The sequence below is a fragment of the Heloderma suspectum genome, chromosome 16, assembly GCF_057233095.1.
Source record: "Heloderma suspectum isolate Gila_16-S chromosome 16, 16-S_ref, whole genome shotgun sequence".
Lineage (NCBI taxonomy): Eukaryota > Metazoa > Chordata > Lepidosauria > Squamata > Helodermatidae > Heloderma > Heloderma suspectum.
This window is the reverse complement of record NC_139473.1, coordinates 21,674,726-21,702,083: the sequence shown is the minus strand read 5'-3', so window position 1 is coordinate 21,702,083 and position 27,358 is coordinate 21,674,726. Positions and strand designations below refer to the sequence as shown.

General features: G+C 48.8%; 1 protein-coding gene and 1 pseudogene across 6 annotated transcripts; one reads left to right on the top strand and one right to left on the bottom strand.

Moving 5' to 3' along the window:
- Window positions 1-819: 819 nt before the first annotated feature.
- Window positions 820-2,624, top strand: LOC146335069 (uncharacterized; annotated as a pseudogene).
- Window positions 2,625-5,135: 2,511 nt separating this feature from the next.
- On the bottom strand, window positions 5,136-26,883 carry LOC146335068 (myeloperoxidase-like). 6 transcript variants are annotated; one of them, XM_084823008.1, is made up of 14 exons: window positions 26,707-26,758; window positions 26,424-26,599; window positions 24,413-24,490; window positions 23,491-23,584; window positions 20,950-21,125; window positions 20,547-20,670; window positions 19,010-19,139; window positions 17,403-17,606; window positions 16,387-16,702; window positions 15,217-15,377; window positions 13,958-14,210; window positions 12,270-12,440; window positions 10,907-11,144; window positions 5,136-10,096 (listed from the first exon to the last, which is right to left on the bottom strand). In XM_084823008.1, exons 2-14 carry the CDS (start codon window positions 26,443-26,445, stop codon window positions 9,898-9,900), a joined length of 2,166 nt encoding a protein of 721 aa, XP_084679134.1. In that variant the 5' UTR covers window positions 26,446-26,599; window positions 26,707-26,758; the 3' UTR covers window positions 5,136-9,897. The 6 variants fall into 6 exon arrangements, with proteins under 6 accessions (XP_084679134.1, XP_084679135.1, XP_084679133.1 ...); XM_084823009.1 differs by having other exon boundaries at window positions 23,491-23,587; window positions 26,504-26,599; XM_084823007.1 differs by having other exon boundaries at window positions 23,491-23,587; window positions 26,707-26,725.
- Between the last annotated feature and the right edge of the window lie 475 nt (window positions 26,884-27,358).

The window sequence follows — 27,358 nt, the reverse complement described above, 5'->3', positions numbered from 1 at the left end:
GGCAGCTCGCCCCTGGTGCTAGCAGGGGAGGGAAGCTGGCAGGGGTCCAACAAGTAGAGAGCAAGGCAACAGTGGGTGAGTTCGTCCGTCCCTACTTCCCACCTACTCACAGTCGCTAGGCACTGCGCCCATCACACCATCAGGTAAATAAGCGACTGTGCGTAGCTTTATTTCTCCCCCCCTCGCCTGTCCTTCCCCCTCAGTCCTCCAGCCCACATGCCAGGGGCCTTGCAGCAGACCTGACTTGTCACCGCCAAATCCCCCTTCCCAGCTCCAATCATAATGGTGATCAGGTCGGGTCGCCCTTTTTTAAAAATTTCCCCCAATGGGGCTTGGGGAAATAAAGAAAAGTCAGGAAACTGGGGGTTGAGGGCTAAAATCCCCCCCTGCTAAGAACTGTGGGAAAAGCACAGTCCTTGTTGGGGGGGGTGGATTCCACCCCCACCCCCCAATTTTCACCAGGACAACTTTGAAAAATGAATGTAAGTGAATGGAGCAATGGCCTCCACTGACTTGCGTTATATTTTCAAAGAGTCTCTCGCGAAAATCGGCAGTGAGGGGGATCCCACCCACCCCCACTGTGCGTCCTGTTGCCTCAAGGGATTCCCCCTCCCCACCGATTTTCACAAGGGGCACTTTGAAAATACAGGGTGTTTCAAAAAGATGGACCCGATTTGAAATCACTATATCTCTGCAACCACGAACTGCCCATGAATGAAACTCCTGCCACTTGAAAGGGTGGGGCATGGAGTTTCAAATGATTACTGCTAGATGCCTCTCTCAGCACAAAAACAGCCCCTAGCCTCAGTCATTCACAAGATGGCGACCCCGCGACACAAGACGTCTTGCGTTCTGCAGTTCAGCAAGACTGAATCCGTAATTGCGGTGCAGCGTGCATTTCAACGGCATTTTGGCATTGATCCGCCAATGCCAAAGAGCATTTGTCATTGGTACCGACATTAGGGATGGACGAAAGTCCCTTACCTGATCCCGAAGCTTGCTTCGCGGTGGGGGGGAGGTGCTCCGTCCCTCCCCCCGAAATTCTGGCCGGGGGGGAAAGCGCCCCGTCCCTCCCCCCCAAAATTCTGGCCGGGGGGAGGCGCCCCGTCCCTCCACCCCCGTTCTGGCCAGGGGGGAGGCGCCCTGTCCCTCCGGCCGTGAAACCTCCTCTCCTGCCGGGACGTAAATGGCGGCGGCCGTAACTGCCGCTGTTTGCGTCCCTGCAGTCAGCCGTGATAGGCTACGTAAATGTTTATGTAGCCTATCACAGCTTACTTAAAAAAAAAAAAAAAAGCGTGTACGTAAATGGCGGCACCCATGGGCGCCGCCATTTGCATACGCGCTTTTTTTTCTTTTTTTCAAAGTCAGCCGTGATAGGCTACGTAAACATTTACGTAGCCCATCATGGTGTTTTTTAAAAAATCTAGCCATGATAGGCTACGTAAATCTTTACGTAGCCTATCACGTTTGTTTGTTTGTTTTACTTGGAAATGGCGGCGGCGGCAGCCAGTCGGAAGACTGGCCGCCGCAGCCGCCGCCGAACCGCTGCCGGAGCTACCGCCACCAGGGACATTCGAACAAGGTAAGTCCCATCCCGGGGGAGGTGGCAGGGGGGTGGCAGACCATTTCTCCACCAATTTTGGGGGGCCGAATGCGCTGGCATTTGGCCTCCCCGAGATTCGTGGAGAAATTCTCTGACATCCCTACTGACAATTCGAGGAAACAGGCTGTTTATGTAAGGGGAAGAGCACAGGGAGACCATGCACTTCAGAGGAAAACGTGAGAAGAATTCAAGAGAGTTTTCAGCGTAGCCCGCGCAAGTCCACTCGTCGTGCCAGCCAAGAACTTGCGATCTCTCATATGACTGTCTGGCATGTGTTAAGGCGACGTTTAATCATGAGGCCATACCGGTTGCAATTGGTACAGGCTCTTCATGCAGGTGACAAAGGAAAGTGTGTAGAATTTAGTGTTGTGATGTTACAGAACATAGAGGACAACAGCTTCTTACCACGTTTGATTTTTAGTGATGAAGGAACGTTTCATCTAAGTGGTAAAGTTAACCATCACAATGTGTGCATATGGTGATTTCGGAATCCACACGAAACGAAAGAGAATAAGCGTAATTCCCAAAAGTGAATGTGTTTTGTGCCATTTCTCAAAAAAAGGTTTATGGCCCTTTCTTTTTCAAGGAAAACACAGTTACGGGGCAAACGTATCTCGAAATGCTGCAGAACTCGCTCTTTCCACAACTTAATGAAGATTCCGATGACTTCATTTTTCAGCAAGATGGAGCACCGCCACATTGGCACCTGCAGGTTTGACATTTTCTAAATGACACACTGCCTCAAACTTGGATAGGCTGCACGGAACCCCAAGACTTGGTGCTACACTCTTGGTCCCCCAGATCTCCAGACATTGCACCCTGCAACTTTGTATTGTGGGAATACGTCAAAGAATGTGTTTTTGTGCTACCATTAGCGACTAATCTGGATGACCTCAAAAACAGAATCACGGCAGCGGTGACTTCAGTGGAAGAAGACACTTTGAGAGGCGTTTGGAACGAATTCAACTATCGTCTCGATATTGTCCGTACGGCAGGTGAAGGGCACATAGAGCATTTATGAAATGGTTCGTAAAACTTGATAACTCATTAAACCATTTGTAACTTTTGGTGTAATTGTAACATGTTGCCATCGTGAAATATACTGCTTTGAAATTGGCTCCATCATTTTGAAACACCCTGTATAACGCAAGCCAATGGAGCCCATTGCTCCTTTCACTTACATTTTTTTTTTCAAAGTTGTCCTGGTGAAAATGGGGGGGGGGAATCCAACCCCCTGACAAGAACTCCACCTTGGCAAGAACTCTGCCCCAACTTTTTTCTCCCTCTCTCACAATACTAGAACCCAAAGGAGTCATCCTATGAAGCAGATTGGTGGGAGATTCAGGACAGATAAAAGGAAGTCCTTCTTCACACAGCGCAGAGTTAAACTATGGAACTTGCTACCACAAGACATAGTGATGGCCACCAACTTGGATGGCTTTAAAAGGGGTTAGACAGATTCCTGGAGGAGAAGGCTATCGATGGCTACTAGTCCTGATGGCTGTATGCTGCCTTCAGTATCAGAGGCTATATGCCTCTGTACACCAGTTGCTGGGGAACATGGGCGGGAGGGTGCTGTTGCGCTCATGCCCTGCTTGTGGGTCTCCTGTGGACAGCTGGTTGGCCACTGTGTGAACAGAATGCTGGACTAGATGGACCCTTGGCCTGATCCAGCAGGGCTCTTCTTTTGTTCTTATGTTCATTGTGTCTTTAATTGATCTGTTTTTATGTTAGGTTGTCATTACAGTCTTGTGTTTAATCTGCATTTTATTATTGTTAGCCACCTGTGTAAGGCCCCAGGCCTCAAGTTAATAGTAGTTTAGAGAGGCTTAGAGATCCATAATGCTCTCTGCTTTGGTTCATTATTAAGTGCATTTTCCTTGCAAGTGGGCTCTTTGGCTTGTAAGATGAGTCAAAGGTCAATATGGCCGCCTCAGCACATTCCATGCTAATGAGCTCCTGTACTGTTTATCTTATCAGAGTCTCAGATGTGCCTGGGAAGCGAAGCTCAGTTTTTCTTAAAGCTACAGGTGTCTGTGCTGGGAAAATTCTGATTGTTTTCCTTCTGACCAAGCACTGTTAGTCTATGCTGGGAAAGTTTCAGATGAACTTTAACTCTTGCTGCTATCATGCTGCCTCATTGCTAACATGTATGGTATATATAAAACCCATCTTACCCCTTGGCTCTGGGTTCAGAGAAACTGTCTGATCCAACCACTGGGTATGCCTGTGCGCTGTAAGTACTCAATAAAGTCTCCTTGTAAGCAAACCTGGAACTGGCTTATCACTATCTTGGCACCTCTAAATATTGTCAGCCCACAACCAGGGCATACAACCTGGAGCGCCATTTTTGGTGGAAAGGCAGGGATACACATCGAGTAGTACATAAGTAGCACAGGAATGGGGGTTCTGCCGCCCCATTGGGTGAGGCGTTGGGCTGGGAGAGAGAGTGGAGTGGAGGAGAACACAGAACATTGTGCTATGGTGGGTCCTGCCCGTTCCTTCCAAGAAGCACTCAAACATTTAAATAAGAAGCAGGCAACATCGTGGGGCCCGAAGGCACATTTGTCCCACTGTCATTTGGGCCCACGTGCATTTATTTTGGGGATTTATGTTTGGGATTCTCTCCCTGCGCATTTATTTATTTTCAGGATTCTCGTTCACATTCCCCATCCCTGGTCTAGACAGCATGTCCAAAAAGAAGGACTGATCTGCCACATGGGGCGGGGGGCACCTCCACGACTGGTCATAATTGGGCATCTTCATCATTTGAGAATTTCCAGCTTGCCAAATATCCAGCAGTTGGTTCTGGATGGACAAAAAGGAGGCTGCATGGCCCATGTTGACCATGTGTTCATGACCTCAATAGGAGGTGAGGACTAGGAGCTTAGAAGGTATGTTGACTTTCAAAGCCCTCTATCAGGGGTGGGCAACTTCAGCTGTTTAGGCCTACAACTCCATCAGCCCTAGACTACAGAGTCAATAAGGGATAATGGGAGTTGTAAGTCAAAACATCTGGAGAGCCAGAAGTTACCCACTTCTGCCCTATATGGTTTGGGGTCAGGTTCTTTGAAGAACCCCTCACATCCCTATGAACCTTCCCAAGCCTAGAGACTGGCCTCAGAAGCCCTTCTGCCTGTCAGATTGGCAGGTGCTAGACACAGGGCATTTTTGGTGGTGGCCCCAGATTTGTGGATCTCCCTCACAAGGGACATGTATACCCAAGATACCTAGCAGACTGCCTTCCCTCGTACATACCAAGGCAACCTTTAAGCTCGGCAGAGGAGACCTTGCTTGTCATTCCAAAACAAATAGAATGTTGCCATGAAATACCCAGATAGCAGGCCTTCTCTGTAGCGGCACCCACTGTCAGGGTTCCTCTTATAACCTGGACCCCCTGGGCAACTTCTTAAGGATCTCTTGCCTCCTTAAGTGTCCCACCTTCCTTCTTTTGAACTTCCCCTTCCCAGTAACATGGGGTTTAGGCTGTAGACGTGGGGTGATTGACACTCCAGACACAGGGTTTAACCACAATAGTTTACTAGTGAATTAAAGAAAGCAATGACAACTAAAGGTATTTACACAATAGAGCTGAGTGATACAAAAGGCCTTAAAAGACGATACAAGTTTCAAAACTCAAGTTTCTTTACCCTAGCTGTGCTTAGACTTTTCTAGCCTCCTCTTCAGGCTCTGCTCTCACTTCAGGCTCTGGCTGCCTCTGCTCTTACCGGCTCTCTTTATACACCTTCCTCCCTCAGAACAGAAAGTACTGCTTCAAACCTGAAGAAATGAAACTTAAGTGGAGAAATGAAATTGATACTTAGCTGGGGGAATGAAACTAACCCTCTCAGGGTTACCCCCTCCCCACAGAAGACTGGAGGCCTCTAAGCCTGACCCTTTCCCCCCTTTGCCTCTGTAGGCCTCAAACCTTCACAGCCACCATCTAGAAAACCCCCCTTGTGTAGTTCGGGTGACAGAAAATGTGACATCAAACGCCTCCTGACAACACACTTGTCACCCAGGCTTTCCCTGCACCGTAAGTAAATTAATTATGCTGCTTCATTTTAGAATCATAGAATAGTAGGGTTGGAAGGAGCCTATAAGGCCATCCAGTCCAACCCCTGCTCAATGCAGGAATCCAAGTCGGAGCATCCCTGACAGGTGGCGGTCCAGCCTTGTCTTGAATGCCTCCAGCATGGGAGAGCCCACCACTGCCCTAGGGAATGGGTTCCATTGTCGTATTGCTCTAACAGTCAGGACATTTGTCCTGATGTTCAGCCGGAATCTGGCTTCCTGTAACTGGAGCCCATTCTTCCGTGTCCTGCACTCTGGGATGATCGAGAAGAGATCCTGGCCTTCCTCTCTGGGACAACCTTTCAAGGACTTGAAGAGCACCATCATATCTCCCCTCAGTCTTCTCTTCTCAAGGCTAAACATGCCCAGTTCTTTCAGTCTCTCTTCATAGGGCTTTGTTTCCAGTCCCCTGATCATCCTTGTTGCCTTCCTCTGAACCCTCTCCAGCTTGTCTTCATCCTTCTTCAAGTGCATGCCCAGAACTGGACACAGTACTCCAGATGAGGCCTAACCAGTGCTGAGTAGAGGGCAGCTAGGACGTCCTGGGATTTGGAAGCTATGCTTCTATTAATGCAGCCCAAAATAGCATTTGCCTTTTTTGCAGCCACATCACATTGTTGGCTCATATTCAGCTTGTGATCGACAACAATTCCAAGATCCTTCTCGCTTGTAGTGTTGTTGAGCCACGTTATCTCCCATCTTGTAAGTGTGCATTTGGTTTCTTTTTCCTAGGTGCAGAACTTGGCATTTATCCCTATTAAATTTCATTCTGTTGTTTTCTGCCCAGCGTTCCAGTCTATCAAGATCACTTTGAATTTTGTTTCTGTCTTCCAAGGTACTGCTTCTTAAATTTTTTTTACTGTACTTGGAAGTGTTTTTAATGCTGGGCTTTGATGTGTTTTTAATATTATATTTTAATATTGTGAACCACTGAGAGATTTTGTTATATTCAGCAGCATATAAATGCCACACATAAATAAATAAATCTCAGAGTCAGAAGGGACCTTGGAGATCCTCTAGCCCACAGGTCCCAACCCTTCTGGTCCCCTGGGAATATCTGGGACTTTGAGAAACTGCTGTGGGCACCACCACAAAATGGCTTCCACTGAGGAAGTGGCTAGTCATGTAATGGCTGCCATGGGGGACTGGCTAAAGTGAGCTAAAGAGGGGCAGGGGAGAGAAATAGGAAAGTTAGAGGCTGAGAGGGAGGGGGAAATAGCACGGCAAAGCGGTGGAGGGGAGAGAAAGAAGACACATGGACATTTTCCAAAGTTTTTCTTCAAGCAATTCTTTTGAAAGAGGCAGGGAGCTTCATGGGTGCCAATGGCGGTCCTGTGGGCACCACAGCTCCCGTGGGCCCTGCATTGGGGAACCTGCTCTAGGCGATTTTTGCATGGCTTGCACTCCTGCTGGTTTAAACTGCTGGTTTTGGCCTTTTACACTTGGTAAGGGTGTGGTGCTGAGTTCTGCAATGCTCAGCCGCTGCTTTCCTATGATTATATTTTATAGGAATTGTGTTTTCTTTTCCTTTAGGGCTGTGCCCTAAAAGGCAGCTTAGAACTCTCAAAACCAAATAGTTAAAATAAATACATTTTGGGTGTGCTGTTTTTGCTCAGCCCTAACTTTCAAGGAAAGGGAATCTCAGAAGGGAAAGGGAATCTCACTGGTGGCATTTCCCTCCTCTGCCCCAAATCCTGCCGGTGTGTTATGGGCTCTCCCAAAGACACATCCAGCAAGTAGTAGTTAAAATCCAATCTTCTTCGAATCCCAGACATCAGGCTGAGCTCTCCAGCAGCCCAGGTTTGGCAAAGTAGTATTCATGGATTGGCACAGTTTGCAGAGCTTTTCCTTTGTCCAAATGAATCCAGCGCTTCCCTTACTTGCCAATGGCACTGGCTTTTTAAACCTCAAAGAACAGCAGCAGCAGCACCCTGACCCAAGCTGGCAGTTTGCTTGTTCTGTGGGTTCAACAGGGCTTCCCAGGATTCAGGCAGAAGTGAAATAGACAAGAACAAGTGAATCCACAAAAAGAAGGCGCTCAGCCTTAAATCTGAGTATTACTTGCATAAAGGTGTTTCCAGAAGCACCTGGAAAGATGTACATGGAACAATGGTCTGAATTCATAAGCATGTATACTTCTGTGTCCAGAAAGCTTTTACGCAGATTCATGTATCTATCCATTTCTATCAGTGATGTGGCAATTTCCATAACCCAGCCTTAAAAAATAAATACGCCTCATTCCCAAAATTACATCTAGGCAATTGTTTGAGTGTAAAAAGGATTGTAAGGAACAGCCCTTACGTTGATGCAAGCATACAGCTGTCAGAGTTGGACACACTCTCTTCAGCAAAGCCAAGCCTGTTGCGCCCCTTCAGAACAGGCCCTGCCATGGCGCACCCCTGCAGCCCCCTGAGGGAGAGATCTTTCCACTCCATTCCACTGAGGAGGGGCTGCCCCACAGCAGGGCAGAGGGACAGGTGTCTGACACTGTCCCTCAGCCTACTAGTCTCCTGTAGCGTCAAACTGTATGGACTGCACAGCTGTGTGCTGCCACCCACTGACCGATGCTGGTACTCCAAGCTTTAAACACATGGACACATTTAAATTTATTAAAATTAAGTAATGCATTTGAAAAACAAAATAACCCAGAGATGCACACCCCTAAGGTCCCCTTAGTATTTATGCCAAGTTTCAGGTGTCTACGTTTTATGGTCTTGGAGCTATGGCAGTGACAGATGGACAGACAGACACACATCCTTAAGGGTCATGTTAAGTGTGATGTAAGCAAGCCATGATTAGCTTCTCCTAGTGTTGCTTCACAGTTGCCCCAGGGGTTTCTTCGAAGACCAGGGAAATGGATCTCAGACATGGGGGGTACAGCTCTCTTCTCTGCTTTCCACCCAAGCTAAATCTCCCCCAAAGCTGCTATTAGCAACGTACGTCTGTGTGTGTGGCTGTGGCTGTGTGTGTGTGGGGCGGGAACAAACTCACAAGTCCTCCCGGATCACAGATCTTTTGCATCCTGTTTGGCCCAAAGACAATAATCTCTCGTCTACCAGGAACCAAAGAACCGCCCAAGCTAGTCAGCCTCAGGACTCATTGGGTTGTTTCAATGGGGCAGTTTGTGCCAATGGGGCAGCTTGTGCAGCTGTGCGTCAGGTCTGGGCCACCCCAAATTGGGCCCATCAACTTCCTCTGTGGTAGAGCTTTTCTGGAATTTCAGCGTGAGGTGATTTACGGGGAGATGCGTCCCTCATTTTGACACAGGTATAATGAGGGCGTGTTTTGGGCCTGGGGCAGTGTCCCTCCGTCTTCCTCTGTCAGCGCAGGCTCAAAGGATCTGTCCAGGCCAGGGGTGCCAACCCCCTTTCAGCCTGAGGGCCATATTCAATTTTGGAGAAGTTGCGGGGCCTCATTCCAGGGGTGAATGGGGCCAAAGGGTAGGGCCAAAAACACCAGCACATCGTGGCATAAGCTGTTCCTGCCAGCAACTCAGCCTTAGGAGAGGAATTTTGACTGTTTAAAGTGGGCGGGGAGGGACTGCACAAAAGCCAGGAAACCCCCCAAAAATTGGGGGTGAGGGGAAAGGGGGTGGGGCCAGGGGCCTGGATTGGGACCCCAAGCTGGCCAGATTTCCCTCATGGGCCAGAGGAGTAACACCCCTGGTCTGGACCAGCTTTCCTTAATTTGGCATCCTCCAGGTGTGTTGGACTACAACTCCCATCATCTCCAGACAGCCCGCAAGCCTTCCTATAACATTTCCTACCCGCAAGGTCTGGGGATATCCCCGTCCAGATGTTGGGAAAGGGGGGCAGGAAGAGGAACAGACCAATATCCCGGTTAACATCCCTCCCTCCGTACCCAGTTTCTAATTCTTCAAACGAGATGCTGCAGACTCCAATCCAGCTGGAAGCCATACCCCTAAGCGCAGCAGCCATTTGGCCCGATCTTGGGTATGTCGTTATCTTTATTTATTTATTTATTTATTTATTTCTATACCGCCCAATAGCCGAAGCTGTCTGTGCTATCTTGCACTATCACTGCTCTGTGGCGAAAGAGAAAGGCACTCTGTGTGTGCTCAGGGGTGCATCCCACAGCTGAGAAAGACTGTCCTAGGGCTAAACCTTCCTGAGTTCTGGCTCAAACTAAACTTAGGTGGTCCTCCGCAAAGCAAGAGGGTGTCAAGACACCCCACATCCCCCCAACCCCCTATTTCCACTCTATTCTTTCCAAGCAGACAAGTCAAGTCCTCTGATTTCATTGCAGTTCACGAAGCCGCTCGGATAGCGGTTCCTCTTGAAAGTGTCCCTCGGCACCTCCGTGATGTGTGTGTTGTCGCAAATGATGCGCGAAAATGAGTCGCTGCTCAGGGCGTGGCGTTGCTGTGGTGTGAACACCCCGGGGTTCTCCCACCAGTATCTGCCAAGACAGAGGGCACAGGGATGAAAGCGGCCAGTCGGCATGGTCTCGGGAAGGCAAACCAGAACCACGGCCCTATTTCAAATCCAGCAAGGGACTCTTTCTGACCGAGGGCCAAATTCCATTTCAGAGAAGGTCTTGGGGGCCGCATTCCAATGGTGGGTGGGACCAAAGGCAAAAGGGGTTGGGCCAAAATACAAAAAAACCCAGCACATTTTTGCTTAAAGCTCTTCCTTCTGTAACTAAGTGCTAGGAGAGGAATGTCAACCTTTTAGAATGGGGGTGGGGGAACATGCAGAAGCTGGAATACTACCAAGGGATCAGCGTTAAGGGGAAAGGGGTGTGGCCAGGAAGAGGGGACGTGGCCATCTGCAGAAACTTGGAGGGCCAAATTGGGACCCCGGCCAGATTTGGCCAATGGACCCGAGGTTCCCCACCCTTGTTCTAGACTTTTTCATGGAGACTGCTTTCATTGATGTTATTTACGTTCCCCAGAAGAGCCTGGCTGGATCAGACCAAAGGCCCATTTAGACCAGCGGTGCTGTTTCCCACCATGGCTAACCAAATGCCTGGAACAAGATGGCGAGGCAATGCGCCCCAACCGGGGTCTACATTTTGGTGGGTGCTTGCCGATGCCAGCCTTCTGCACATCACTGCCAAAAACTCTGTGCTGCCCCTCCTCGCCCTTACTGAGCCGGAGCCTGGAAGAGAGGTCCTGAGCTCCAATTACACCCTGAACGTTGACCCACGGTAGCCGGCTCACTCGAAAAAGGAAATAACAAGGAAGCAGAGAGTCAAAAGTCCACCCACCTGTCTCCATCTCGGACTTTGCGGAACTGGAGTCCGAGGAGGCATGCCAGGAGGGGGCCCACCCTCCCCTGGGGGACAAAGGGTTCAGCCATCGCCCCGATCCAGATGTCAATGTTGGCTGGGGTCCCGTAAATGTCCACAAACTTCTTTGCCAGCGTAGGGTTGTGCAGCACGGCGGCAAGTTCAGCTTCATTGGCTGGTTCAGAAAGGCCACAGAAACGCCTCCAAGCATTGTATCCTAGCAGAGGGAGAGCAGAAAAGGATGCTCAGTGCTGTCCCACCTCGGGTGCTGGATCCAAGGGAAGCAGAGGATCTGGGTGCCATGGAAGAGCAGGTTTGGGTACCTCTCGCAGGGGTAGAGGGGACTGCGGAGAGGGCACCTTCCTGGGCCCTGCATAACAACACACAATGGTCCATCTTCTACACACAGGTGGTTCTCTCTGTCTAGAAGTACTGCGTGATCTCCTAGCTGGGGGTGGATAGAAGCAATTTTCTTAGTAGCTGGAGTGGCCTTCCCCAGCGCGGTGCCCTCCAAAGGTGCTGGGCTAAACCGCCCATCGTCCCCAGCTGAGATTTGTAGTTCAACACATCTGGATGGCACCATGTTGGGGGAGGCCGGCCTGTAGTTTATCTGGGTTCCACTATGGGAGATAACTGAAGCTGTGCACAACTACCATGTCTGGGACAGGAATAAAACAGTCAGAGAGAGAGAGAAGAAAGGACAGAGAGAGAGAGAAAATGAAGGAAGGAAGGAAGGAAGGAAGGAAGGAAGGAAGGAAGGAGAGAGAGAGAGGGGAAGGGAGGGAGAAAGGAGAGAGAGAGAGAAAGAGAGAAAGAGAGGGAGGGAGAGGGAGAGGGAGAAAGAAAGAGAGAGAGAGAGAAAGAAAGAGAAAGAAAGAAAGAAAGAAAGAAAGAAAGAAAGGAGAGAAGAAGGAAGGAAGGAGCAGGAGAGAGAGAAAGAGAGAGAAAGAGAACAAAGGAAGGAAGAAAAAAGAAAAAAGAATGAAGAAAATGTCAAGAAAAGAAAAGATGCAAAACTGCTAAAGAAGCATAGGCAAGATGAGACAACAGCAGCATTTTAAATTGGCCATAGAAAGTGGGGGGATCCAGCAGTCGGGCATTTGGAGCCTTCTGTTGGCTTTTGGGGACTGCTGTTGTGTCAGGATGATGCTGCCTTGCCCGTGAGACTGATCTGCTCGGCTTGTATCTCTGTAAAGGTATCACAGACACATCGGTCTCTCCTCTGATGGGCACCAATCTTATCCCACAAAGCTACCCTGGGTCTTCTCACCACTCCACAAAATGGCACAAGCATCGAAGATCTTGGGGCAGGGGCAACAACTGTGCGATCAAGCGGGCCTACCTGGCAGGCCATGGTCTCTCCCCCGCTGCAGGTTCAGAGAAGACAGGTCCAGGCCGATCTCTTCCACTTGCTCGAAGAGTCGCTCCTGGAGCTCCACCACCATCATCTGGTTCTGCTTCATCAACTTGGAATGGTCGGCCAGCAAGCCTCGGAGAAGAGGGTCAACACCACCTGGCGGAGAAAGGCATCGGTGACCCTGAAGGGAGGAGCTCTCTAGCCAATGCTTCTGCTGGGCTTTGTTTTTTAAGGGACAGCTTCCTTTCCACACTCAAAATCAGTAGGCCTCTGACTGCCCAAGCAATTTCATTTGAGGGCTTTATACACAGTCAGACAATTGGTCCATCTCGCTCAGGACTGCCCAGAACAGCCATGCCCAACCTGGAGCCCTCCAGATGCAATGGACTACATGCTGGCTGGTGGATGGTGGGAATTGTAGTTGAACACATCTGGAGGGCGCCGGGTTGGGGAGGGCTGGTCTACAACTGACTGGCAGTAATGGCTCCAGGGCTTCACAGAGGGGTCTTTCCCTGCCTTACTTGGAGACGCCGGGGACTGAACCTGGGATGTTTCACATGCAAAGCAGATGTTCTGCCCCTGAGGTACAGTCTGTCCCTTAAAAGTGAAGTCAGATTCCAGTCCTCATGGTTCTCAGTAAAGGGCTGATATAAACAGCAACTTCAGAAGGTGACTTACATCAACTCAGACCTCTGGTCCATCTACCTCAGCATTGTCCCAATCTGGCCCTCTGGAGGTCCCCAGAAGGCCATGCCCCCTTCCCCTGGCCCCGCCCCCTTTCCCCAGCCACTGATTGTTTAGTGGTTTCCTGACTTTTGCTTGATGGCTTCCTGACGTTTGTATATTTTCCCCCCATTCTAAAAAGTTGAAATGCCTCTCCAGAGCTTGAAGCTATGATAGGCAGGTATTTCTGGTATTTTCAGTCCTGCCTCCTTTGCCTTCGGCCCCACCCACCCCCAGAATGTGGCCCCTGAAAGCTTCTCCAAAATAGAATTTGGCCCCCAGGCTGGCAGAGGTTCGGCACCCATGCTTTTCAGAAATGACTGTCGTGGGTGTTTCAGAGGGATGGCTCCTAGAACCAGCAAACTGAAGGCCTTGTGCAGCTGTTCCATCTTATTTTTCCATCACAGATTTTCCGCAGTAAGAAAAAAGACAGGAGAACCAGTGGGAAAACATGAGAAGGTGATATGAGTGGGAGACATCATCGCCTGGAACCCCATAAAGTTCTGTAAATGAGAGTCAAGCCACACATCCCATTAATTAGGTAGTATGTAGCTAGGCCTGGATTTGAATCAGGACCACTGCACACCGGGAGGGGAAGATTAAACCTTCCCCCTCAAGCTCTTTGCTTCCCCAAATCTCCCCTCCTGAGCAGAGGTTTTAAAAAAGGGAATGAAAAGACCTCCATTGGAGTCATGGATGGAGGCTTTTTTCCTCTTTTTTTAAAAGATAAAGGTAAGGCTCAGCTGAATGCTACATAATTAGCAGAATGTGTGGCTTTGACCCCGAGGCAGGGCAGTGGCACCATAAAAGCCTCATCTGGAAGCACCCTGTGGCAGGCTTAGAAAATTATTCCTGAAAGCACAACCTCCATCTTTAAGGCTGCATTTTGAGCCCATTCACTTTTGCCCATGTCCAGTGCGAGTGCCATGGCGGGCAGAGCTCACGCTGACCTTCCATCACAACCCTCCACGAAGCGCAGAATGTGAGATGAAGTGGGGGACTATAGTATGGAGCCAGGGGCTTGAAATGTTCATCCAGGCGAGGCACAAAGGGCGGGATGGAACCATGTCCGAAACGGAAGGCCAGGGAGAAGACGTTTGAGACGGTGGGGTCCACGGAGTCGTTGTACCCCTTGTACAACGGCAACTGCTTATTCATTTCAGTGCCCAGCATGAGGGGCAGGTAGTCTCTGAAGGTGATAATCTGTGATGGAAGCAAAAATAAAAGAGCTACTCAGAAAACAAAAACTACCATTTAAGAAACATAACACCAAAATACTTAGTACAATCGGTATGATGCAATAGTAAAATAACGCCAAGTTAAGATCTGAAACCACATTATTTAGATTGCTCCAGCCACTCATGAGACATGAACCCTCCTGCACACTACGCTTATCATCTCAGGCCCTCTTCCAGGTGCTCCCTCTGAGGGAGGCTTGGAGGGTGGCACAAGAGAGAGGGCCTTCTCGGGGGTGGACCCCCAATTTTGGAACGATCTCCCCAGCAAAGCCTGCCTGGCACCAACATTGTTACCTTTTCAGCAGCAGTTTAAGACCTTTTACTTCCAGGCATTTCGCAGCAGATGTTAAGGTTTTTAATCGGGTCTTGGGATTTCTTATTGTTGATTGTTAAAATTGTTAGAGATGTGTTTGTGTGTTCTTTCTGTTTATATGTTTGGATGCAAATGTTTTTATATTATGTACAGCATTGTATTTTTAAGGCATTTTATCTTTGTAAACCGGCCAGAGAGATTTGGCTATTCAGTAGTATAGAAACGTAATCAATGAAAAGGAAAGGAAAGGAAAGGAAAGGAAAGGAAAGGAAAGGAAAGGAAAGGAAAGGAAAGGAAAGGAAAGGAAAGGAAAGGAAAGGAAAGGAAAGGAAAGGAAAGGAAAGGAAAGCCAGTGTAGTGTAGTGGTGAGAGTGACGGACTGGGAGCTGGGAGATCTGGGTTCTAGTCCCCACTTGGCCATGGCAGCTCACGGGGTGACTTTGGGCCAGTCACAGACTCTCAGCCCAACCTACCTCACAGGGCTGTTGTTGTGAGGATACAATGGTGAGGAGGAGGATAATGTAAGCCGCCTTGAGTTCCTTGCGAGAGGGAGAAAGGCGGGGTATAAATGCAATAAATAAATAAATAAATAAAGGAAAGGAAAGGAAGTGAACTGAAGTGAACTGAAGTGAGACGAAGAAGAGAGAGTGTTCAGTACCTGAATCATTGCGCCAACTATCTTCCGGGCTTCCTGATAGAGCTTCTCCCCATCCCAATGGGGATTCAACCTCTTCAGTTCCGTGGCCAAGCGGTTATGTTCCCGGACGAACAAGGTATGGATGGCTGTCAGTCCGAGGTTCACAGTCACTCTAGTATCCCCTGCAAGATTAAAAACATGGCACACGGACATCCCTGTTATTTCTGGAAGATTCCTCCCTTTTTAAAACACCCAGATCCCACAAAGCATAGGACGCTGGCTCAGCCCGTATCAGACCCTGGTCCCTCTGGCCCAGTGTGGGTCACACTGAATGGCAGCAACGGCTCTCCAGGTTTCAGGCAGGATTCTTTCGACACCCTACACTGAACAGGAATCGAACCTGGGACCTTCAGCATGCAAAGCATGTGCTCTATCAGCTCTGACTCACAACCCTTCCTCCAATCGGCTCCAGCGGGAGTGGTGCCAGTATTTCATGCAGTTCCACGTGCTGGGAAACTTTTTGTGCGTTGCAAGGAAGTGGGCACAGCATAAGCCAAAGTTCCCCGACCTGTGTGGGACTTAGGGATGTCAAAGGAACCCATCCAGGGGATGGCGTTCACCGGGATTTCATCAGCTCGGCTCCCCGGACTTCGTTTCATTTCCCCATGAGCCAGCTTGACTCAATTTGCATCAAGTTGGGCCAGTTTGTGGATTTTCTGGGGGTGGGGTATTTGCATAAAAAGAAATTTGTGCAAATTGCAAGTGCAATTTGTGCAAAGTTCTATTTACACACATTGTATTTTAAAAAGGAAAAAGTTTCCGGATTTCGAGAAAAACCCACAGCTCAGCTTGAAAATGCAAGCTGAGTCAGGGGCGCCACAGAAATCCAGTGAGCCCCAAAAGGGCCAGATTTCCTGGCAACACACAGCCTTAGGGACTACAAGTCCCAGCATTCCCCAGTCCAACACATCTGGAAGGCACCAGGTTGGGGACACCTACTATAAGCATTTAACATAGAATAAAATATTCTCCAACTTTTACTATTTTGCATCATTTTTTCTGCCGTTGTTACAGTAGCTAATTATGGGCAGGGTCCCAGAACTGAACACACAACTTAAAAGCAAGTTCTATGCAAGAATATGATCTGCAACTCAGCCTGGTGTTTAAAAACAACAACCGGCTAAGACGTACCTGCTTTAAAACAGCGGATGTTGGCGGTTTTGTTCGTGTAGAGACAGAGGCTCTTGGAATTGTTCTCAAAGGGCAGCAGCCCCAATCCTGCGTCTGTGAAGTTCTGGTTGAGCGCCATCAATCCCAGAGAGTTGCTGTGGTTGCGCAGACTCCGGGCCAAAGGCTCCTCACTCCCGTACACCGTGTTTGCGTCCAGGAACGATGTGATAGCGTTGAGCTGCTCGCGGATAAATGTTGTGGGGTTGCAAACAGGGGCGCTTCGAATGAATGGCATGCAGACGCCCGGCTTTGTAATCCGTGGATCTCCGGGGGGGATCTGTAGAAAACAGTCCCTGAATCAAAACCTCCGTGGTCATGTCCACTTCATTCTGCTGAATTGTGGTTATCTATGAACTTATTTGTTTGTTTAAAGCCTTTTTATCCCACTCCTCAGTTGAAAGAGCTCCCAGAACAGCTTATGTACAATCAATAAAAAGAAGACAGTTCCTGCCCTCAGGCTTACAATCTAAGAAGACATGACAAAAAAGGAAAAAGGAATGAGGAGGGAAGAAGGGGGGGGAAAGCAAGAGGTCTTTCAACAGGGCTGCTGGAGTGGCTGCTGGTGGTGACAATGGGTATTCGGAGATAGACTGCCCTTGGATATGGAAGTTCTACTTAGTTGTCATCACCAGCCATCAATTAACAGTGATTATTGGGGAAGGCTGCTTTAGTCATGGTGGGGTTGTCAAATACTGTGTGAGCTCAGCTCCCACTCAAACATTTGACTTGTGCCCCAAACGTACATAGCAAAGAGGCATAAACCTGGTTATACATTCATCCTCTTAACGAAGTGAAAAAAGCCCACATCCAAACAAATAGTTTGTGTTTGTTTTTAAGTGAAAACTGACCCAGGGATTGAGGGAGGTGACGTCACAGGCATCAGCCAATAGGTGTCCCAGAGAAACTGCCCTCTGCCTTGCGTACAACACTACACTTGTTCCCCTCACCCTAAGAATCTCATAAGAGCTTTCCGTTACCTTGATTGGGAAGCACGGGGGTGCATAGTTGCAACTGGTATTACAGTGGACTTCTTTATTCTGGATGCTGGTTTGTGTCATAGGGGCTAAATCCATGTCGTGGTCGACCCACTGGCCCCAGTGCATGAAGGCCAGAGAGCGCTCCTCATCATCTGTGACGTTCTCATTGGCGGTGGTGATGATTTTGTTGGAAATGCTCCGCACCTGCGAGGGGTGAAGCACCCGTGGGCCACAGCTCCAGAAATCCCCCAGCAGCACCGCCAAGGGAACTGCGACCCCCTCCCACCCAGTGGGCAATAGTCCCATGGAATCGTGAGTGGTAGCAGCTTGCTAGGCCCATGGTAAACAACCTGGTGCCCTCCAGATGTTTAGGACTGCAACTCCCACAATCCCTGGACATTGGCCCTGCTGACTGGGGCTGACTGGGGCTGATAGGAGTCATAGTCCAAAAACATCTGGAGGGTACCAGGTTACCTACCAAGATTGTTCTGGCTCAGCCTTCCCCATACCGAGTGCCTCCAGGATGTTTGGGCTACAATGCCCGTCCTCCCTGACCACTGGGCATGCTGGCTGGGGCTTTTGGGAGCTGTAGTCCAAACACATCTGGATTGCACCAGGTTGACTACATCTGCTCTAGGCTCACAGGCAGAGCGGGGGAGAAAGAAAGGTCTTTCCTAGCCCTGCCACTAGATCCTCTCTTCACTGAAAATGGTGGGGGATGGATCCTGGGACCTTCTCCAGGGAAAGCACGGGTTTCCTCCCACTAAGCTACAGCCCTCCCCCCAACAGGGGTCAGTTCATAGGAAGCTGCCTTATACTGGGTCAGACTATGGGCCCATTTAGTCCAGTACTGTTGACACTGACTGTCTCCAGCTCTCTAAACTGTTTCCTCCTCAAAGGGAAGGGGCTGGATCTGATTTGCGGCAGCAGCTGGGGATGGGGGAGGGGTCTTGCTGGCCTGCATGACCCCTCCCCATCAGCAGAAGTAGAATAAATGATGGTAAAATAGGCGGAACGCATGGAGATGGGCTCCAGCTGCACAGTGCACACAGGCTGCAGAATCCAACCTTGCTTGCTCAAAATCCGGACCGCTGCAGAGCAGACTGTGTGGAGCGCCCCTGGCTCTGACTCTGTGTAATGATAAACCAGCATCTTGCAGCGGGGTGCTGAACCTCTTTCAAGATCCTGCGGCCCAAGGACAGCTCTCGGGGGCCGCATTTCAGTGGAGTGGAGCCAAAATCACCCCCCCCCCCGCAAACCAGCATCTTTTAACTTCACACTCTTCCGGCCAGTGACAAAGCCTGAGAAGCGGCATTTCGACCATCTAGGCTGGGGGGCGGGGAGTGAGCAAGAGCCGGGATATCCCCAGACAGTCGGCAGACGATGGGTAGCTGGCGTGAAGGCGGCGTGGCCATCTGGGGACCCCAGGAGGGCTGGATTGGGGCCCCCGTCCTGACCTCTCCTACGGCCATGTGCTGATCGCCACGTCGCCCCCACAAGTAAGGCCCAACGGCTCCCCACCGACCCACAGCCCTCTGTCCGGTTCCACCCTAATGCTGCTCCTCCAGAAGTTGCCCCGAGGAGCCCCCGGAGCCCCCAGCTCTTACCAGCGGGAGGGGATGTCCGTTGTACAGCTGGCCCGCAATCAAGCCCTTCGGAAGAGACACCCCGTCCTCATACTCCGCCGGAAGCCAGCGGGCGTAGCCATGGTTGGACGCCCCAAAGTGCGGGTGCTCCCTAGAACGGGAAGGGAAGGGAGGGGCGTGCATCGCAGCAGAAGGGGAGGAGCCCTGAGGGTGGACCAGACCACGGGGCCATCTCACCCGGCATCCTGTTCACACAGTGGCCAACCAGCTGCCCACGGGAGACCCGCAAGCAGGACCGGAGTGCCCAAGCACCTCCCGCCCATGGTCCCCGGCAACTGGTGTCACAGGCACACTGCCTCTGCTCCTGGAGGTGGCACAGAGCCATCAAGACCAGCAGCCAGTGGTAGCCTTACAATGCAATCCTATGCATGTTTAGACAGAAAAAAGGACTCCCAGCATGCCCCAGCTGGGAGGTGGCTGGCAGGGGCATGCTGGGAGTTATAGGACTTTTTTTCTGTCTAAACATGTCTAGGATTGTGCCCTTAGAGGACATGCATGTGGAAATCCTTCCCCCCATCATGCCTGGGGGTTCTTTTGCAAGTTGCTTGAGGAATCCCAATGCTATTTGCACTTGCAGATTCCAATACAAAACGACCTGATCCGCAGTTCACGGGCTAATCTGTGGACTGGAGCTCAGCCATCCACCAGATTTCGGGCTTCTCTGAACTTTAAAATGCCGTTTATTTGTTTAATGATTCACAATTGATTTGCATTTATTCGTAACATATTAGGAGTATTTCTATACTGCCTTTTCCCAAATGTCACCAAGGCGGCGTACAATAATTCAAATAAAAACAGTCTAAAATAATAAAAGATCATGTGTGTCTGTCTATCTGACCACTCGTACCAAAGCTCCAGGACCACGAAATCTAGACACCGGAAACCTGGCATATGTACTAAGGGAAGCCTAAGGATGTGCACAGCAGGGTTAATTGTTTTTAATGCATTGATTTTAATTAATTGGAATGTGTTTCTGCGTTTGAAGCCTGCAGTAACAACTTCAGTCACTAGGTGACAGACTTCCCTAACCAGTGCATAGCCTTGCAGACTGCAGTCCATAGAGTTTGAAGCCAGGGAAGGTTAGAAGGTCGAGGGACAAGGATATATGCCTGCCCCCTACCCTCTACTGTGAGATAGCAGCCCCTCAGGGAAATAGAGCAGACAGAGCCCACCCGTAAGGGGCAATGGGGTGCCCCATAACAGGGGCTGTGCCTAGGGCCACCAACTGGCATGGCTTCACTCAGACGGGGCAGGCATAACATGTCCAGTTCTGACAGCTGCATAACTGGGGTCAGAGGCCAAAATATATCAAATTATGGGTTCTTCTACTCTGGGCAAAGCCGGGTCCATTTGCTCGTAATACATAAAAACATGACAACAATAAATCCATATCCAAACAGCACAGAAACAACATTAAACGCTTTCGTCTCAATGCAGTTCGCTAAGCAAAACCACCAAGCGGTTCTGTGTGAATCGGGCTACAGTGACGGGTCCTTACCTGTTGTTGCATTCTCCAGTGATTGTCCGGTAAGGGCTGCTCTCCGGACACCTGACTTGGCGGATCACGTAGTCACAACCCGTCAGCCTGAAGATGATGTCCTTGTGCTTGCTGCTTAGGACATCTAAATGAGAAATCCATCAAAAACAAAACATTGTCGCGCAGATGTTGCCTTCCTTTTGCAAACAATGCCCGATGGATGGTTTTTCTTTTAAAGAAGTTACATTTAAGGAGGAAAAATATGTTGCCTAAATTCTGTGAGATTAAAGAGAAGGAGGAGCTGGAGGAGGAATCTGACTTCTTTTTTGAGCATAACAAGAAGCTAGTCCTCCAGGGCTCCCATGAACTGGGATGTTTTTAAAACCAGCTACTGAAGCTTTTACTTGATTAATCCAGATGATACCTGTGATGTTTAACTCTCCCGGCCATGTCTTCTGCAACTTCATCTTCAGGAGGTCCAAAGTCATCTCCATGTAACTTGCGGCTCGGATCGCAGTCCTGGCTCCAGCTACTGGCTCCTTTAAACGTTTCAGAAAATCATAGGGGGAGGCATGGGCCTTGTCCAAGTTCACCTTTCCTCTGGAAAGAGAAGTACGGGGAGGTGGCAACAGGGTGGCTAGAAAATGCTCAAAATTGCCAGAACAGGTGTTGCTAAGGGCAGGTTTATGCCATGAGTTCTTTAGAACCAACAACAGGGAAACTTCATCCAAAGGAGAGAAACCATTTTCACCCTTCCATGTTTCTTGAGAAACTGTTCTTCCTCTCCTCCTCCTCTGGGGTAGCAGGTCAGCCTGTTGTTGCTTGGGGGGGTTGCCCCCCTACATTTTTTTTTTTTACTTCAGCGACCCTTGGAGCTTCCCTGAGCATGCAGACACACCCCTGTTGTTTCTCAGTGGGCCCCATTTTGACCACATTGCCATTGGCACGCAGCACCTGAGTTCGCTCTTAGAGGGAGCGATGTCAGATAGAACATCCATTACATTATATCATAACGTTATAAAGTTAGACAACATATTTAAAATATTACAACGTTATAATGTTATAAATTATGCAAGGTATATAACATTATAATACATTGAAATAGTGTTTTTGTAATTATTATGATCACCGAAGAATTGATGCTTTCGAACTGTGGTGCTGGAGAAGACTCTTACGAGTCCCCTGGACTGCAAGGAGGTCAGATCAGTCAATCCTAAAGGAAATCAACCCTGAGTGCTCATTGGAAGGACAGATACTGAAGATGAAGCTCCAATATTTTGGCCACCTAATGCTAAGAGAAAACTCCCTGGAAAAGACCCTGATGCTGGGAAAGACTGAAGGCAAAAGGAGAAGGGGACGGCAGAGGATGAGATGGCTAGATAGCATCACCGATGCAATGAATATGAACTTGAGCACGCTCCGGGAGTGAGCGCAGGACAGGAAGGCCTGGCGTGCTATGGTCCATGGGGTCACGAAGAGTCGGACATGACTGAACGACTCTACAACAACAATTATTATGATGTATTTGAATCTTTGCTTTGTAAATTGCTTAGAGATATTTTTTAGATATGGTATATTCATCTGTTAAATAAACAAACAAATAAACAAATAAATAACAACATCTTGTCAAGAATGACAGCCTGTTTTCTATCAGGGGATTAGGCCTTGTTGTCCCATCTAATGTAACCACCTGGGATTGTGTGTGACCTAGAGGCTCCTTGGCCCTTCGCTCCAGGCCAGGTGGAGTCCCTGCTAATGGGGAAGTGAGAACAGCTGGAGTGGGTGGGATTTCCAGCCTCTCGGAGGCCAGGGCAGCCCACCCAGGGGCTGAGTCGGTGACTGGCTGAAGGAAAATCTGCCCTGGGTTGCCAGTGCTGGGCTTTAAAAGGGGGCTGAGGTCAAGGCATGGGGTCTCCCTTCATCCTGGTGGTCCTGCACCTGCAGATGGCTGGTTGCTCTCTGGGGAGATCCATACTTAGGTATGCAAGGATAGGCAGGTAGTGTTATTATTTTGCTTGGGTGTGCATTCATGAAGCTCTCTGTATATAGTTCAGTAATTTGGCTTTGTACCCTCTTGTGTAACTTGCTACTTCCATTCTTCTCTTTCCCCCTACCCCCTTATTTTTATTTTAATAAACCTTTATCCAACTTTTAGTTGGTGTGATTTCCCTGCATAACCTCAGTACTAATTTCAGTGCCTCTTGGCATAGGAGGGTGGCTACTGGGTATTTTGGGGGACTGGAAGGCCGGGTTTAGCCAGTCCTATTTTTGTAGGAGAGCTGGGATCAGTTCCAGAGCGGCCCTACCTCGCAGGAAGGTTGGAGTGGTTCCCGCAGATCCTTCACACATCTACTTCTCCTTTGCCACCTCCCTTCCATAGTGTGTATTGTTCCTTCTATCACTGTTGAAACTGAGATTGCAAGCTACTTGGAGCAGTGAGCTTTTTTTCTTCTTCTTCTTGTCTTGCTCTGGATCATGCCAAGTATATTGATGGCACTGTATGAAGGAAGCCCTGCTCTAGGGAATACCCTCTAGTATGAGCATAAGGCTGTCCTCAACAAGGAGCAGGGCCTTGTCTGTTACGGCTCCTCTTCTTTGGAACTGCTTTGCACTGGGGCTTTCACAAGCACAGTTCCTCTGCTCCTTTTGGAGAGAGCATGTGTGAGGACATACCTTTGTCATAAGTACCTTCACAGATTGGGTTCAGCTAGTTTATTCTGCTGTCTTTTTCTTTATTCTAATGCTTTGTTTCAATTGCCTCGCTGCTGCTGCTGCTGCTATTTTGGTTAGACTTTTTTGCCTCTTGTTTTGTTTTAGACCTATTCCTAAACCCGAAATGCGAGTTGCTTGAACTTCTTTGTCTCTCCGGGTCTGTGATGGGTGAAAGGCAGTCCATAAATACAGTAAAGAAAGGGAGGGAGGAATGATCATCAGTTCTCCGCAGTTTGACACGAAATAAGCTCACCTCTCTCTGGAGAACTTGTACGCTTCATCCACCAGCTGCTTGGCTTCATTAATGCTGCTTAAAAGGTCAGAATCCGTCATATGCTCAGAGAGAACTACTTTAAAAGAGAGAGGACCAAGAACATAAGAGAAGCCCTGCTGGCTCAGAGCAAAGGGCCAACAAGCCCAGTATCCTGCTTCCAACACAGGCCCTCTAGATTCGTCAGTGGGAAACCCGGGAGAAGGGCATGGAGGAAAAGGCTGTTGATCTCCATCAACTGATAGCCAGGGATATGCTGCCTCTAAACATGGAGATTCCATTTCACTGCCAGGCCTAAGAGCTGGGGGTTTCAGACCTCATCATCCTCTATGAATTTGTCTCATCCCCCATGTAAAGCCATCTAGGCCATACACACTGGTGGCATTATGTGACATCTAGGAGAGTCTTACCAAAAAAAGCAAAAGCATTTACCTTCCCCCTGACTTTTGTTTAAACTAGCCCAGCCTGTCCAAAGCTTACATTAAATCCTTTATAGGACACCAAGAGCCTGAAGGTGACTCACCCTAGGTGACTAGATGAGTGGCTATATATAAGCCATACTCAAATAAGCCATCTTGGGTTTTGGTTCCATCCTCCTGCCACCTTCAGGCAGCAAAGGGGCTGAGAGAGGCACTCTAAGCAGCTGTATCTCCCTGCCCACCCCCAGTCATAAGATTCATCTCCCTCAAAGATTTGCATAAATCTCCCCCCTAAAAATATGCCCAAACTCTACAATACAAGACAGCCTGCCAGAAATGCAAAGATGGCTCCCACACAATTAGTTCCTCACACATACTTTAAAAAAATAAAAATCAGTGACTCCTTTCCTGAATCCCACCACGGATATTATGACCCTGAAAGGGGAACTGGATTACTGGAAGAGAAATAGCAATCGTGATGTTACCTTCCGAGGAAGATTCAGGTGCCAGCAAGAGGCCAAAAGCCATCAAGAGGCGCAGCAATGCCATAATTCCCTCCATCTCTGAAAAAAAAAGGAAGGATTATTGGATTTTGAATTGGGCTGCAAGCTGTTCGGGGGCAGGGGGATAATAAACAATTTTAGCACCCTGCAAATCTATTTACCAAAGAGTTAACTTAGGATTCACACCATAAACCACAATCCCTTCTTAAAATTGCACGCATCTCTCTCTCCCTAAAAAAGTAAAACATAAAAATCTCTTGTCTGTTATCCAGGCATTTTCATGTATGTTTCCTGAGCAAGGTTACTGACAAGCTTAAGGGAAGCTTTGCAAGACCTGAGCTGAAGGAACGTTTGCAAGACCCAAAGTTCCTAGTTCAAAGCACATAGCAAAGCTTCAGTCTGACTCCCGTTTAGGGGCAAAACGCATGGTGCGTCATTGCTGTAATAAACCGGATTTCAACGCTTGTTTCTAATCCCAAGTCTTTGATATGCCTTGAAGAAATATCCGCATCAGAGTCATTCTTTTTTGTGGATTAAATATCCATTAGCCATTTAGGTCTGCAAGGCAGAAGCCGACCCCCAGATGCAGGACGTGACTTGGCCAGTAGATCCGTGGGAAAGAGCAAACAACGCAAACGTAGTGGGTTCAAGTGCCGTTCCTGGGGCCCACAGCCTCCAGAAGTGAAAGCTGGCTGCTTATGGGAAAGGGCATTGCACAGTAGGGGAGCATCTGTTTTGCTGCTGGTGTTGGCTAGTTTTTAAAGGTCCCAGTTTTGGTCCCTCACATCTCTAGTAAAAAGGTTCCCACTGGGAAAGACATCAGAACCACAGACCATGGAGAGTCAGTAGACAGTCCCGGGCTGGAGGGACGAAGGGCTCTGGGACTGCCAGTAGTCCGGTGGTAGAACACATGCTTTACATACAAGAGGTCCCAGGTGCAACCCCCAGCCTCTAGAGTTCAAGATGTCCGGTAGAAGACCCTGGGGAGAGGCTGCTAGGAGATTGTTCTGGGCTAGATGGACCAAGCATCTCGCTAGGGATGGTGGAGAAATTCACATCTGAATGAGAACGGATCTAACATCACACTTTTTAACCAGAACTCACACTTCTCCAAAATTCACCTTCAGTCAGGAACTGTGTCCAAAAATGTGTATATTAGGGAAAGTGCACACAAATATGCATATATTCATGAAAAATAACTTTTGAAAAGACATCACATTAGGAAAATTGCTTGCAAAACAGGTGTACATTAGTCAAAATTGAGTACACAAATGCATGTCTTGGGAGAAATACACACAAAAGTATGTACAAATTTTCATGCAAACCTCAAAAAAAAACCTTCGCAAAATTTGGGACGGATCAAATGTAAGATTGAGAAAATTCTCAAAGTCTGGGATGAACCGAATTTAAGACTGGAAAAACGAGAAACCGAAACAGATCAAACCATCCCTGCATCTAGCTAAGGATAAAGCAGATTCATTAGCTCCTAAGAACATAAGAAGCGCCCTGCTGGATCAGACCATCTAGCTCACACAGTGCCAACCAGATGCCCAGGTTCTGGTATTATGAAAGAGGGAGAAAAATGTCTCCCTATCCACATTCACACCATGCACACTTTTGTACACCTCTATCATGTCTCCCCCACTTGCCTTTTCCCCAGGCTAAACCATCCCAGCTGTAGTGATCTTCCCCCACAGGGGAGTTGCTCCAGCCCCTTGATCATTTTAGTTGCCCCTAAGGTGCAAGGTCCATCTAGTCCAGCATTCTGGTCACACAGTGGCCACCAGCGGCCCCAATGGGAAGCTCACGAGTAGGACATGAGTGGAACAGCACCCTCCCGCCCAAGTTCCCCAGCAACTGGTGTACATAGGCATGCTGCCTCTGGTACTGGAGGTGGCATAGAGCCATCGGGACTAGTAGCCCTTGATAGCCTCCTCCTCCAGGAATCTGTCTAATCCCCTTTAAAGCCATCCAAGGTGGCGGTCATCAGTACGTCTTGTGGTAGCGAATTCCATAGTTTAAGTCTGTGCTGTGTGAAGAAATTCTTCCTTTAATCTGTCCTGGATGTCCCACCCATCAGCTTCATGGGATGACCCCATTCGGTTCTAGCATGGTGAGAGGGAAAGAACAGAACCCAGTGTGGTGTAGAAAGCCAGGTCAACAGGCAAGCTGTAAGAATTAAAGAGAGGGGACATGGATCCATTTCTCAACAGCCAATCCATCCCCTGCCTGATCTAAGTGACAAGAAGGGTCCCAGAAGTCATCATAAGCCTCACCTGCTCTGCTCCAAGTTGTGGGATTTGCTGGGAACGGAGCCCTTTATAGTCTGATCAGCAAATGTGGGCAGATCCTTCATGGGAATAAGATGGAAGAGGAAAAAAAAACACCTTGGGTTGGGTGGGGCCAAGAGGAAATATTTGCTGGCTTCTTCTTGGATCAAACATAGAGGATTCCCACTTCCTTGTTCTTACAGGCTGAAAGGTCATTTGGTGGCACATCGGAGGACAAAGTTCTATCATTCATTATTATGCAACAGTTTAATCCTAAGGATCACAAGGGATCAAAACAACAGCTTCAAAATAGATGGGAAAGCAGCAGTGGCTGACTTCTTTTGTTCTCGATGCATCTCGAATATAAAACTGCTTTTTCAAGGCAGTTGGTAAAACCACTTCAAAAAATGATGCACACTGGGCCAAAAATCCTAACTTCACGTGTACGCTGATGGGATCTGAGCTGGTGGTAGCTGACCGAGAACGCTCTTGGGGTTGTGGTGAACAGCTCGATGAAGATGACAATCCAGTGTACAGCTGCTGTGAAAAAAAGCAAATTCCATGTTAGGCATCATTAGGAAAGGAACTGAGAATAAAACTGCCAAGATCATGCTCCTTTTATACAAATCTATGGTGCAACCACACTGCACGGTCACTG